Consider the following 15,050-nt stretch of genomic DNA (forward strand, 5'->3'; position numbering starts at 1 on the left):
CCTCTGGATGGCATTCCTTCCCTCCACCGTATCAACCGAACCACACAGCTTGGTGTCATCGGCAAACTTGCTGAGGGCGCACTCAATCGCACTGTCCATGTCACTGACAAAGGTGTTGAACAAGACCGGTCCCAACACCGATCCCTGAGGGACACCACTCATTACTGGTTTCCAGCTGGACACCGAGCCATTGACCACATCTTTGCATGTGGCCATCCAGCCAGTTCTTTATCCACTGAGTGGTCCATCCATTAAATTGATGTCTCTCCAATTTAGAGACAAGGATGTCGTGTGGGACAGTGTTGAACGCTTTGCACAAGTCCAGGTAGATGACATCAACTGCTCTACCCCTGTCCATCAGTTCTGTAGCCCCATCATAGAAGGCCACCAAATTGGTCAGGCAGGATTTCCCCTTACTGAAGCCATGCTGGCTGTCACCAAGCACCTTGTTGATTTTCATGTGCCTTAGCATGCCTTCCAGGAGAATCTGAGCCAAGATTTTGCCAGGCACAGAGGTGAGACTGACTGGTCTGTAATTCCCTGGGTCATCCATTTTCCTCTTCTTGAAAACAGGGTTTATATTTCCCAGGAACTTCACCTGACTGCCATGATTTGTCCCACGATGGACAGTGGCTTAGCAACTTTATTCACCAGCTCCTTCAGGACCCGCGGATGGATTTCATCAGGTCCCGTGGACTTGTGCACTTTCAGGTTCCAAAGATGATCTCAGTCCTGATCCTCTCCTATGGTGGCCCTAAAGTCTTTATTCTCACAGTCCCTGCATCTACTTTCCAAGACTTGGATGCTGTGGTCAGAACATTCGCCAGTGAAGACTGGGGCAAAGAACTCATTGAGAACCTCACCTCTCTCCAAATCCCGGGCAGCCAGAACTCCCGTTGTGGTGTATTGAGACCGGAACTCAGTCTGGTGAGGATACTGAGACTCAGACCAAAAGTAAACTTTATTACAGTCAAGCCCTTTTATCCCCTTTTTCGGTACTTTTACAACCTGCACGAGTGCACCACGTTCAATCTCATTGGCTTCTTTAAAAAATCCCCAAGGTAAATAGTCCAATCACAATGCTGATCACCCTCTGTTCTCGCGACGACAGTTTCACCCTCTTAGAATCATAGAATCAGAATAGTTAGGGTTAGAAAGGACCTTAAGATCATCTAGTTCCAACCCCCCTGCCATGGGCAGGGACACCTCACACTAAACCATCTCACCCAAGGCTCTGTCCAGCCTGGCCTTGAACACCGCCAGGGATGGAGCATTCATAACCTCCCTGGGCAACCCATTCCAGTGCCTCACCACCCTAACAGTAAAGAATTTCTTCCTTATGTCCAATCTAAACTTCCCCTGTTTAAGTTTGAACCCATCACCCCTTGTCCTGTCACTACAGTCCCTAGTGGCTGTAGTCACTAGGGACTGCATCCCTATAGGCCCCCTTCAGATACTGGAAGGCTGCTATGAGGTCTCCACGCAGCCTTCTCTTCTCCAGGATGAACAGCCCCAACTTTCTCAGCTTATCTTCATACAGGAGGTGCTTCAGTCCCCGATCATCCTCGTGGCCCTCCTCTGGACTTGTTCCAACAGCTCCATGTCCTTTTTACGTTGAGGACACCAGAACTGCACACAGTACTCCAAGTGAGGTCTCACAAGAGTAGAGGGGCAGGATCACATCCTTCGACCTGCTGGTCACACTTCTTTTGATGCAGCCCAGGATACGGTTGGCTTTCTGGGCTACGAGCACACACTGCCAGCTCATGTTCATTTTCTCATCAACCAGCACCCCCAAGCCCTTCACAACAACAACATCCTGGTTTATCACCCCAAGGCTCGCTTGTTTATAAAGCCTCATAGCTTATTCCCAGAGTGTTCCTAATGCATATCCTATCGCTTTCACCTCCCACATCCCCTTAGCTTCTGGAGAGGGCCCACATTTTCCCTAGTCTGTCATTTGTTTAATGCATATCTACAGAAGCCCTTCCTGTTATCTTTCACATCCCTTGCCAGGTTAATTCTAGCTGGGCCTTAGCTTTCCTGACCTGGTCCCTTACTTCCCAGACAACATCCCTATATTCTTCCCATGCTGCCTGTCCTCACTTCCACCTTTTATAAGTGTCATTTTTCCCTCTAAGTTTTCTCAGCAGTTCCTTATCCATCCATGGAGGTCTCATGGCCCTCCTGCTGCACTTCCTTCTAGTCAGGATGCAGCACTCCTGAGCGTGTAGCAGGTGATCCTTGAACATCAACCAGAAGTCTTGCACCCTCTTGCCTCCTAGGGCTTTATCTTATGGAATATTACTGAGCAGGATTCTAAAGATGCCAAAGACTGTTCTCTTAAAGTCCAGGGCAGTGAGCTTGCTGTATGCCCTTCTCACTGTCCTGAGGATCTCGAATTGACCATCTCATGACTGCAATAGCAAAGGCTGCCTTGGAAAATCATATTCACAACCAGCCCCTCCCTGTTGGTGAGCATTGTGGGGGTACAGAATATAGGGCTCTACATGACAAGCCCTGACCTCGGTCTCATACAATTGTACCCTTACATGATACTTAGCTGAGGGTTTTTAAAACTATTCGACACAACTGAGTCAGTTACTTGTTTTGCCTGAGTGTTTCAGGGGAAAGTTGCTCAGCTCATGTGTTTTAAATCAAATTGGGGATCAAAACACTTTACTGAGCTATCAAGAGCATGGAATTAGGCAGCAGTCACTGAGGTGTTGCATTCAAGCACTAATACAGGAGGTAAGCCCCCAGAACAAGCACATGAATGTTAATAAACACAGGCAAATACCTAAACACCCTGTGTAACAAATGCAGAAGAGATTTCTGAAATTCTTCTTTCCAAGAAGAAGTCCTCACCATAAGCAGCGTAGTAGCAACTGCCACATGGTGTATTGGTAAGGAATGGTGAGGAAACCCTGTGTGCACTCTATATTTCTGCGATGTTCATGCAGAGGGAACCAAAACCCCTTTCTTTCTTTCTTTCACCTCTGGGTTCACCGCATTCAAATGACTGTACATGGTTTAAAAGCCTTTCTTGTTACAGTCTGGACATAGGGATTAATTTAGAGGGACACCTTGGACCCAGTGTGTGGCCACCATGGGTAGGGTCCTCCCCCTGGGCTTCCTGGGCACAGACACTGCCTCAGGGCCAGCACCCCAAAGGCCTTTCTCCAAGGCACGTTGGGTGAAGAGGCAGCAGCAGCAGGGCTGCGGGGGCCCCGTCACCCCCATGTCATAGTGCCAGCACCCGGCACTGGAAGGGTTCTTGCTCCCAGGCTGGATCAGGCCAGCGGCATTTTGCTGTTGTTGGAAGCCCCTGAGATGGCTCCAGGTAGAGGCAGAACAGGCAGTGCCAGCGTCCCCTTGTCCCCCCAGAGGCATAACCAGCCCGTGGACTGGGAGCAGGTCTTGCTCACATGCTCAGGGAGTAGCCGATCACCAGTGCTGGGGTCAGGAAGGAATTTTCCCCCAGGGCAGACTGTCACTGGTCCCCGGGGGTTTTTTGCCTTCCTCTGATCACTGAGCAAGACCACTTGTCAGGGCTCCTCTGCTCCTGGTGCTCTGCGTTATCACCTGGTGCTCATGAACCACGAAGGCGGCCCCTCATGTCCTGCAGCTGGGGGGGGAAGGCTTTTTTTCCCCCAGGTGGACTAGCAAGTGTCCCCGGGGTTTTTTGCCTCCTCCACAGCCGAGCACAGCCCCTCCATGGGGCTCCTTTGGGTTATTGGTAGCCCAAAGGCAGCTGCTCGTGCTCCACGCAGGTGGCCCTAGTGCCCCGCATCAAGGGGGAAGGAAGCCTTCTGCACTGCCAGGGTGACCCCAGCGTGGCCCTGGGACTTGCTGCTTCTCTCTGTTGCATTGAGCACTCCCCCTTGTCAGGTCTTCCCTGGCCCATTCTGGCTGGGTTCTTTCTCGCACTGCTCTTGCTCCACCATGGCACCGCTCCTGTCCTGGCTTTGCTGCTTTGTCAGGCTGCCAGGGAGGTTTTTACCAGCTAGACTGAAGGATGCGTCAGCCTGCTGCTGGCTATGCATGGGCATCAGGTTAATGCTTGTGAGCATCAGCTCTGGGAGATTTAGAACAAGAAAATATCATCTAGACTAGACTAAAATTAACCAAACTGAATAAAATATATTTATAAATAAATTAAATACCCTTTCCACCTGTAACCTGATTTGCGTCTGATTTCTGTCTTTGAAAGAGTTTTAAGTGCTGAAAACCCCTTTTGATTTCAGGTAAATAGTGATCACATCATTATACCACTCACCCTGAGTGCCGGGAATGGAATGGAATGGAATGGAATGGAATGGAATGGAATGGAACAGAACAGCTATGATATGCATATAGTTCTTCACGACAAGCTCTGACTTAAGTCTGAGGGGCCACTGCAGTGCAGGTCCCCACGGAGGCCGGTCCCAAGCATTGAGGCCTATGAACAGCCTCTGGACCCTGACAGCAGTAGGCCTGCACCCCACATACACTCTCCTTTAGACCTGTATGGGGTTGGAAGAGACCTACAGTGATCATCAAGTCCAACTGCTCAACCACGTTGGGGCTGGCTAATAGTTTAAGCATGTTATTAAGGGTGTTGTCCAAATGCCTCTGAAACACTGATGGGCATAAGGCATTGGTCACCTCTCTAGGAAGTCTGTTGAAGTTTCTGGCCACCCTCTAGGTAAAGAAATGCTTCCTAGTATCTAGTCTAAACCTCCCCGGGCAGCTCTGCACCATTCACACGCATCCTATCGATGGATCCCAGCGAGAAGAGATCAGCAGCGCCCTCTCCATTTCCCCTACTTGGGAAAAGCTGTCTAGAGCAATGAGGTCACTCCTCAGCCTCCTTTTCTCTAAACTAGACAAATGCGGTGTCCTCAGCCACTCCTCACAGGACATGCCTTCCAACCCTGCCACTGGCTGTTGCTGTCCTATGGATGTGTTCAAGGAGCTTCATGTGCTTCTTAACTGGTGGAGCCCAGAACTGCACCCAGGACTCACTGTGAGCCTGCCCCAGCGCTGATTGCAGCTGGAGAGTCACCTCTTCTAAGTGGCAGGTCATACTGTGCGTGATGCACCCCAGGCCTCTGCAGCCTGCACCAACATCTCCAATGAGAAACTCGGTGACTGTCCCTTTCCCCCCTCACTCCAGACCACCCAAGTAATCAGCCTATGGGAGAGAGACCAGCGGTCATGCTGCGTTTCAAGGGCTTGGATAAATGTGCTGGGGGAATTGTGGCCAATCTCTCAATCTCTGCCCTCTATACAGTACCCTTACATGATGCTTAGCTGAGGGTTTTTAAAACTGGTGACTAGTTGCCAATCAGTTGTCGCCCCATTCACGACAACCCTGGCAGTCACTGCTCACCTCAGTGGAGTGCCGGCTCCTGATCAAGGCCTGGCGAGGGCTTGAGGCTCACTCGGTGGTTTTCGCTTCTCAGAACTCAGGCTTCTTGACGCTGTATTCCCTGTCACTCTGGGATTCAGGGCTCCCCTCTGGAGGTACTGATCTCAGCAGCAATGAATAGTTTAGTTTGGAAGGGACCTGTAAATGTCATCTAGTTCATCCCCAATGAATTTGTAAAAATGAGTAAATTAATATACCTTTCAATAAATAATTTATATTTATATATTCATAAGCAATTACATTTTAGTAAATTTCATAATTCCATAAAGACCAATAAATGCCTCATAAAAGAGTGGTTATTTGGAACACTTTTTCTGAGTTGTAAGAGACTTTTACATAGTATGTTGGTGTTTTTTATATGTCTCTTAGGTATTAACTTATTAGGATTGAAAAGCTGTTAAAATAGCTAGCAACAGTTTCAATTACTGGTCAGCCCTAAACCAATGTATTAAACAGGTAAGTGTGCCTACCCTAAGCCATGTACTTCTGTTTTTCTCTTCTTGCAAGCAAATTAACTGATCTCAAACCTTTTTTTTACAGGGAGACATCCAAATTGGAGCATGGCTATTTCTGGGTTCTTGTTTTCACACCTGTATGGCTAGGTCTTCGATTTTGATTTCAGAAGACAAAAATCCGTCTTGCTTTATTTTTTCATTATAGCATTTGCTTCTGTGTAGTGGTGTACTTTTGCATGGTTTGTCCTGCTGTCAGACCTGTTGTGTCTTTAACAGAGAAAGGGATGGTAAGCATTTTAATGTAACTCATGGAAGATCAGAAATGATGATTTTTACATCATGCTTGAAAAGTAGGTGAACTAGATATACATTAGAAGTCAGTGACAGAACCCAAATGGCTGATGAGGACTTGCAATGGGAATGAGGTACTCTTACAAAAACTCTTTTGTGTTTTGAGTGAAATTTCTGAAACACAGGTTAGTTTCTCAGTGGCCTGGTATCACAGAACGTCTAAATTTAGGAGGCATCTCTGGAGATTAGCTAGTCCAATGCCTCTGCACAAGGTAGGGTCAGCTAGAGCAGGCTGCTCAGGATCTTGCCCAGTTGCATCTGAGTATCTCTGAGAATGGAAACTCCACCTCCTGTCTGGGCAACTGGTTTCAGTATTTGATCACACTCACAGTAATCAAGTTTTCTTCGTGTTTATAAATTACCTGGAAAAAAAAAAAAGGATATTTCCTTGGTCCTTTGTGATTAGGATTTCAGATCCTGCTTTTCTGCAAGCCATTTAGATGTGTACTTTTACCTTTTCTCTTTTACTTGTTATTAACTGTTCTTAAATTTTCTGAAATAGAAAGTAGAAGCTGAATTGGAAAACTTCGGGTTCTCGCTGAAGAGCATCCTTCTGATTTCTTCAAATAAAAGGCTGATAGTTGGTTGGGAAATACTTAAATGTCATGTTTTTAACATGTGCTTTGGCACTGTTAGTCAGGGTCTTAGTTACTTAGCTACCTCTCATATTTCTTTCTATTCTCAGAAATCAAAGGAACATATACTCTTCAGCTTCCTTATTAAGTATTTCCCTACTTTAATTTTTGAATTACAGTACATAATGGACTTTCCAACATTTATATAGCTTTGCAAAACCTTTTGAAGAAAACATAAACCACTGGTTTTCTGTCTTTCCAGTAATCCCCCTGTATTTGGTGCCTTTAGTTTAAAAACACATGGATAGACTAGCCTTTCCCATCATTTGTGTTAATGTTTGTTGGCTGTTTTTTGTGTCTCTAAACATACTGGAGAATTTGGCTTATCCAAGAAACAACATTTCATGTGTTATATATTCACAGGATTATTAATTTAAGGCACAAATGTGGTCTAATAGTACCACAAGTAGTTGGCTTAGACGTCATTCTATATTCCTCCCGTTTTAAATGCATTTTTCCTCATAAAACCAGCATTTTTTTCCGTAATAATAGTAATCTTTAGGGACTCAGCAGTTATTTTCATAAATAGAGTAGTCCAAAATGTATGGAAAATTTTAACCAAATACAGTAGTCTATATTATTTATCAAGGCAAAATTGGCAGCCTGTATTTTTATTCTTACCTGTTTGATTTTTCAATATTCTACTTCCTCTGCTACAATCGAAGTAAGACGTAGTGACTTTTTTGTATGTTTCCAATAAACACTTGGTAGCTGTTTTTATAACAAAGATGAACTTCAATTTGTGTATTCCTAACATTTTTCCATATGAAATTATGAGACATGGCTTTGGTTAATACTTACGATAGTGACACAATCTAACTTTGATTTTAAAAGGAAATTCTTTAGGCATTGTGGAATCAGCAGTTTAGATAATCTGACATCTTACTCATTTCTTGCATCCTGATGATGGTACATGAAATACAGAAGACAAATTTTCTGTGCTTTTTCTTTCTCTACTGCCAGAGAGATTCAGAGAAATTAAAAAATGAAAATTTGCATTTTTAACCACTAAATGCTGTTACTCTAATGAGAAGTACCAAGTAAGATTAATGGAAACACAAGAGCTAGTTAATGTTTAAGAATGCAAAAGAATTTCACCTTCTCAGAGACCACTGTGTCAGTTACTAGATCACATGAACTGTTGGGACGTACAGGTTTTATAACTGATCATTCTACCATACCCAGAAATGATATTTCCTGTGTTGATCTCAAATTGCTGGAAAAGTATTTTATGAGTGGTGCTGTGAATTTCTCAGAAGTTTATGAGCTTTCTGAGCTCTTGGATCTTTGTTTCTGTTTTCCACACTGGTCCACTTTTAGGTTTCCTGTAGCTGTACATTTAAACCTTTGTCCAGTAGTAATATCTTTATTTATAAATAATGCAGAATATTTGTTTAGCTTTGACTTTGTACTTAGATGACTGTGAATCTCTTCATCACTATTGCATAATAGCTGCTTTTTATATTTTTCTACTCCATGTAATTGATATGGCTATATAAATTTATCCATAAAAAAATCATTAAGTATGGAATTCAGCTTCACTTTTGGCAAGTCTCTTTTAAACATATATTTTCTGTCCTCTTAGACATTGCTTATGCATCTGAGCAGTCGCTTTTATATTCCTTAAAAAGATCTGTTTAATTCTAATATCATCTGTGAGGAATGGTTTCATGCAGTTGCATCTCAAACTATTTTCAGCAATTTCTCCTTATGGATTTACTGGTTTTGTAACTTAACTCTGACTGCCAATTATTCCAAGTTGGCTTTATGTACAAGTCTGTGAGTTCTTTAAGAATTTTTAATCCTGTAGGGACTTTGTACAATGGAAACTCTATTTCAAGCTTCTTTTCTTTAAAAATCTCTTAAAATTCATGGCAGGTCAATTCATGGCAGGTCATGTTAACTAACAGCCAAGGTTAATTAATGGGGTATTTTTTTAATATAATTGGAAAACTTTTTTTCTGTATGACTTTTTTATGCTTTTCCATGTTTGATTACTGGAAGGCTGGCTTTTATTTTAGTGTATCTCTGTCTCTGAGATTTTTTCTATTTGTGTCATGCCTGGCCAAAGAGGACTAGCCAAACTGGAAAATCCTTTCAGGAATATGGAACCATAACACCTAAATACTATTGGAGTTTTGCATGTTGCAACACAATGTAAACACTGACATTTTAAAGCCATGGCAATTTCTTGTTTAGTTATGTAAGTCTACCGCTGCTCTTCCTGTTACAGAAAAAAGAAAAAATATGTAGTCTAACATTGCTGTCAGACACATTACTTCTGGTAATTCTATGTTTCTATGATTACTTAAACTTGCAAAAGTTGTTGCTTGGTAGAGCCTAGCAGACTGTTTCAGATGTGCTGCTGTAGTTCTCCATGCTGTAATGCATACCCAATAATATTGGTTTATCTGATTTTAGGTAGGAGAAAGCATTAATTCCACATAGAGATTGAAGCTGTGGTTCAAACTTCTGTCTGTCTTTGAAAAATGTGTGTCCTCTTAAAAATATGCCAAATTATACAGATTCAGCAGTGTGACTGCAAAAGTTGTAGGTACAGGTTACAAGACTATTTCCCCTAGGTTTTAGTATTTGTACTGAAAAATCTTTTCATTGGACAGGTCATAATTTCATTCCTTGTATATGTTGTGATTATCACTTAATTTTGTACAATTTCATAATAAAATCCTAATGCACGTTAGTGTATTCAAATGCCATGTATTTTCAGGGTGAAAAGTGTTCTGAGGGTCCAGTTGGCCCATCAGGTCTTTCACCTTTAACATTCATTGACTGTAGCATTCCAAAGAAGAAGCCTTTTGAATAAGGAAGGTGGCTGTTTTTAGACAGCAGAGCATCCTATGACACAACGTAGGGTTGGATAAGAGTGCAAGAACCTCTCAACTTCACTTGTTCCATTAGTATCAGTTGTTGTTGCTGTCCTAGTTATTCACTGAGATGCATAGAAATGTGAGCAAGGGGAATTGAAATAAAGACAGCAAGACTTTCACAGACTCATTTGTTTCCTTCAGAAGGTAGTAATTTTATTTTATTAATTGAAAATCAAATCTATGAAAGTTTGAAATTACTCTCCTACGTTATCTTTTTGGGTATCCAGAATCCTGGACCAGAGGTATCCCAAGGTGTGAACAAATCCCATGATTTTATGTGTATTATATGTGACTGAGGACAAGCTTTTTTATGCATTTAGAGCTCCTGTTCTTTTAGAGAAACTCGTGAAAGAAAAGGCAACTCTTCAGTTAGAGAAATCCCCTTGAACTGTATCATGTCTTACAATAGGCAGCCTTATTGTAACCAGGCGCTTAAAAAAATAAATTGAAGTGCAGAAGCTTTATGAGGGTTCTTTAAAGGATTGAAGGTGAAATATACTGTGTTCTAACTAGGTTCCTCATTGCTGAGCCTGATCAAAATACTTTTTCAAACTGATAATTTTTTGTTGCCACAAAGTGGCTACACAACAGGCAATGTGATCACCACACATAAAAAACTTTGGTCATCTTTTCTTTAAGCTGTCAGTGAAGTCAAGCATTTTACAAAAGTTATTCTAAATTTAAGGTTTGTTTGGGGTGGTGTTTTTTTTGTTTAGAGACAAGGGTGTGAGCCTGGGGATTGTGGAATTTTAGGAGCCAGAATGTCAGGGATTAAATTAAATCTGATTTGGAACAATTACTGTTGTAATCCTTGCTCTGTTTTCATGCACTTATAAGTAATAATGTGGAACACTTCTAAGGGCAGCATTATTTATGTTCCTAAGTGACACAGCAAAACTAATTTGAATTATCTGATAACCTTGACCTGTGCTTTGCTGATACATTTACTGATGACTTTCAGCTTTCATTGACTTTGTAGTGCTTAGGAGATCCATGTGTCAGGTTCTGGCACTTCCAATCTGGGTATCTGAGAGAGGAATGTGTGAAATGAGTATTTTTGTTTCTCAGGATCAGACAGGAACTAAGGAGCGAACCTATTTCTTCCAGGAGATATCCTCCCTCCTTGAAGCATTGTGTCTTAGTCTTTTAATATCTTTGTCTTTAGCTTCTACCTCTTTCTACAGGGGGACAAATGTTTTGGCCAGACAGTAGCCTCATTTACTGGCTGTGTCCTGATTAAATGCTGAATGAGTTACCCAGTATGAAATACTATCGTTATGCATTATCACGTAGATACACCAGAGGGCAGGATTTAGATAGCAGAAATATCTTTATATCTTATATAAACTGAATTCAGCAACTAAAGGATCATTTTGATATGTTTATTACAATCTGATTTTCAAAGGACATATAATCATGGCTTTACCTACAGAGTGTGTGAATAACAATGGCACTGAATTAGTATATGTCCAGTACTAGGAACAGTGTTTTCTTAAACTGTTAAAAATACTTCAAATTGCATCAATTAGCTATGTCTCCTAGCCAGAAAAAAAGTCTACCGTTCTTTATAGTGACTGTTGTCATTCTAATCAAGAGAAAAGCATACTTGGGAGAGGGGGAAATGTAAATTTGGGAAGGCAATTTTGGTTAACATCATCAACCAAACTGATCCACAGTGTAAGTCCTTTGGCGTAAGACATTCATGTACGATAGAATACTCACCTTTTCCCATAGTTTTATAGATCTGTACCACATTTGCATTTGGTTGTGGCTTTCCAAGCTACAGAATAATAATTTGCTTTATCTGTCTTCGTACAGAAGTTATCTGTTATCTTTGTCAGCTCTCTTTGCTTCTGTTTATTTCTTCTTTAGTATTTTCAAGTTGTAATAATGAGACCAGTGGGAAGGATTCAAGGAGGATAGGTGTTGTACCAGGAAAGAAGGCTGATACATTATTTTTTTTTTCCAATAGAAGAGATGACTTTATGTGAAAGCACAAACTAAAGGCTTTTTAACTCAAAATTCAACAGCAACATGAGCTTTACAGATAAAACTGTGTTGCAGACCAGAGCATTAGTATGGTCACGTAATGAGCTCGTTTAGACAGATTCAGTAGTCCTGGGAGCTGGATGCACTGAGCATGTGGTTAAGAGCATGTGGTTGAGTGCAGCCATTGAAACACTGCTGTACTCAACAGCTTCGCAGGAAGTATTAGTAGTGTAAGAAACAGTTCTGTAAATCTGGAGGCATTACTTCCATCAGATTTGATTTCTAAGTAAATATAAAGTTATGAAACTGTATACTGGCAAGACTAGAGGAAAAAATAAAGCTCTGAATTGTAAATCTACAGTCCTGTAGCAGAACTGTCGAGATCCTACACAGTAAGTAGTGAAGAAGAGCTTAGGCTGTTTCCAGAGACCAATTACATATAACATGTAACAGATCTACAGATTTTCTAGCCAAAGAAAGACAACCAAACTTAAATCCATTGCTGTTTGAATACTGCATGTTTCTGAGAACTACCAAGTTTTGTGTGCATTTGACCAGTCAAATTGTTACATCTAAAAACCATAAATGTTAACATTTTCTGATCTCTGCCAGATAATCACGTTTCAAGGTCCAAAACAAGGAAGAAATCTTTGAACACAGCTGGATACCATTCACTCAATTTTGCTTTGGTGCATAGTGCAGATAAACTTTGACAACTGCTAGAAGAAGCATTCTTCTACAGCTGATGATCAGTTCCAGGATGGATAGACAGGCTGTTTACAAGCCTTTATCTAGGATAAGTATGTAAACACTATGAGTGATCCATGTGACTAATTTGTTATTAATTCAGTCCTTACTTATCACTACTGTGGCTGATCCAAGAGATGCTGCATGCTGCCAGTAATTATCATTTATATACAGCATTACTAGATATTTAACATAAAAGATTAATTCCATTGAAATCCTTTAGTGTCTGTATGACAAAGTCAACATTTATTTAATGAAGACAGTTAACCTCAGTGGAGGTGACGCATCCTCATCCATCATCTGACAGAAGATAACGTAGAAGTTTCTACATCAGGACACCTTTCAGGAGCAGGCTGCAGCAGCTGGGACAGCTAATATTTCTTTGGTTCCACTGCGGAAAGAGCGTTAGCAGTGGTGACATGCGTGATGTTTTTCTGGTAGCAGTATGTTCCTCTCATATTAACAGAATGTGCACAAACTGACAATTCTGTGTGCAAGTGGTACAATGTACAATCATATGGCAGATGTACAGCTCTCACATGCAACCTGGCATGGTTTAACCCCAGCTGGCAACTAAGCACCAAGTAGCCTTCACTCACTTCCTGCACCAGCAGGATAGGGGCAGAGAATTGGTAAAAGTGAGAAAACTCATGGGTTGAGATAAGAACAGTTTAATAATTAAAATATTATGGTAATGAAAAGGAAAACAACAAAGTGAGACCAAGAAAGATAAGTGATGCAAATAGAGCAATTGCTCACCACCGATGCCCAGCCAGTCCCTGAGCAGCAGCATCCCAACAAAGATTCCCAAGCTTCCCCCTAATTTTATTGCTGAGCATGACATCATATGGTATGGAACATCCCTCTGGTCAGTTTGGGTCAGCTGTCCTGGCTGTGTGCACCCCCAGCCTGCTTGCTAGTGTGGTGAGGAGCAGAAAAGGTCTTGATTCTGTGGAAGCACTGCTCAGCAATAGCTAAAACATCCCTGTATTATCATCTCCTGTATTAAAAGCTCCTAGTTAGCATATTCCATTGCTGGTATTTAAACACCAAATGAAAAGCAAAATAAGTATGGTTTCTGTACAGTTTTATACAAGGGAACTGAAAAGAGACAGGAAAGTGCGATTATCTACACCATTTTATAGTAGCAGTGATTCATGAAACACCACACTTTGCTTCAGCATTTTTGTCAAGGGAGATTATACATTACAATAATTATTTGATTTAGGAGAAACCCTATTATCCTATAGGACATTAAACAACATTGCTATCAGGGTCCATAACTGTACCAAAAATAAATAAAAAAAAGAGTCTTTGATTAGTGAAATTCAATTAATTCCTTCTTTTTCTTTGTAGTTTTTCATACTGCAGAATTTGAAGATGATCTGAATTCTAGAACGTTGCTCTCCTTGGTGGAGTGCTTCTTTCCTTAGTTGCTCGTAACTGTTTTAACTTCCTTCAAAAATAATATAACATTTACATCCAGATTTGTCAAACGTGCCTTCCAATACAGCAAGCTGTTTGATAAACAATGAAACTAGCACTGGGGTTTTTGAGTCCCATACAACAGAAACCTCAGATTTCCTAATATTTCTATTTATTGCAGTGCACCCAGGTACTCCTCCAGTGCTTGGAGTCCTCTTTTGCAGTGCTTCTGTTCCCTTCCCATATTACTTAAGTTTCTTGCCTTCATTCCTCTTCCCTGTCCTCACTGCTCCCACCACCCTTACCAGCCACCCATGCCTTTTCTCATTGATTTGATAAGAGTTAGCAAATGGTGCGTCTGGTTTGTAGCCTTCATCTCTGATTACTAAGGCCATGAGTTCACCTGGATTGATCACTTGATGGAGGAAGCTTAGGTAAGGGCTGGCCTCTCTTTGCCATGTGTGTACGTGACAGGGATTGGTGGTGGTAAACGCCACCAAATGCTGCATTCACTATATGGCTCCTGTTTTTTCTTGAAGGCACAAAAAATTAGTATCTTTATTTTAACTCCAATAGAAAGTAGCCAAAAAAATCAAAGACTGACTGCATGAAATTCATGTAGGTTAGGAAAAAGGCACTCAGGATTCTGCAGGAGGGGAAAAAAGTTTTCCCCACCTTGTTAGCTTGCCACAGGGAAAACATCCCCTGTTAATTTTAATAGATTTGGTTTTATATGGGTGTAGGGTGCTGCAAGTGTAGTTCAGTGGATTTATAATCGCAGAAGGCTAGTGTTAGCTACTTAGTTAATGTACTTATAGAAGCCCTTCTTGTTGCCTTAGGCTTGTGGAATATCTAAATGACTTTAATATTTTCCATTTTTCATTTAGTGTATAAAACAACAGTAATGTTAATCTTATGATTTATAGGTATTCTCTTTTTTTTCTGTTTTTCTGTTTTCCCCATAATTAAATCTGGATCATAGCAAACTATCAACTTTGTTAATGAAATTTCTTGATCAGGAGACCAGCAATTCTCTGAGAGCAAGTATTTACACTCTACCATATTGTGCTGTGACAGTTTTCCAAAGGGCATGCCATGTAAGAGCTATGCTTGGTGCAGGATAAACATATGTGGTTTAGCATTTTTT

The 15,050-nt window shown here is 41.4% G+C and overlaps 1 protein-coding gene across 1 annotated transcript in view; it reads left to right on the forward strand.

Moving 5' to 3' along the window:
• Positions 1-720: 720 nt before the first annotated feature.
• The window catches only part of COL28A1 (collagen type XXVIII alpha 1 chain), a 73,566-nt gene continuing 59,236 nt past the window's right edge, over positions 721-15,050 (forward strand). Inside the window, 1 exon segment of the mRNA XM_062605002.1 lies at positions 721-927. Coding sequence (XP_062460986.1) covers positions 721-927 — 207 coding nt within the window.

This window comes from Pezoporus occidentalis, unplaced genomic scaffold, assembly GCF_034315485.1.
Source record: "Pezoporus occidentalis ecotype Australia unplaced genomic scaffold, CSIRO_AGI_Poc_V1 ctg9, whole genome shotgun sequence".
In the NCBI taxonomy this organism is placed as follows: domain Eukaryota; kingdom Metazoa; phylum Chordata; class Aves; order Psittaciformes; family Psittacidae; genus Pezoporus; species Pezoporus occidentalis.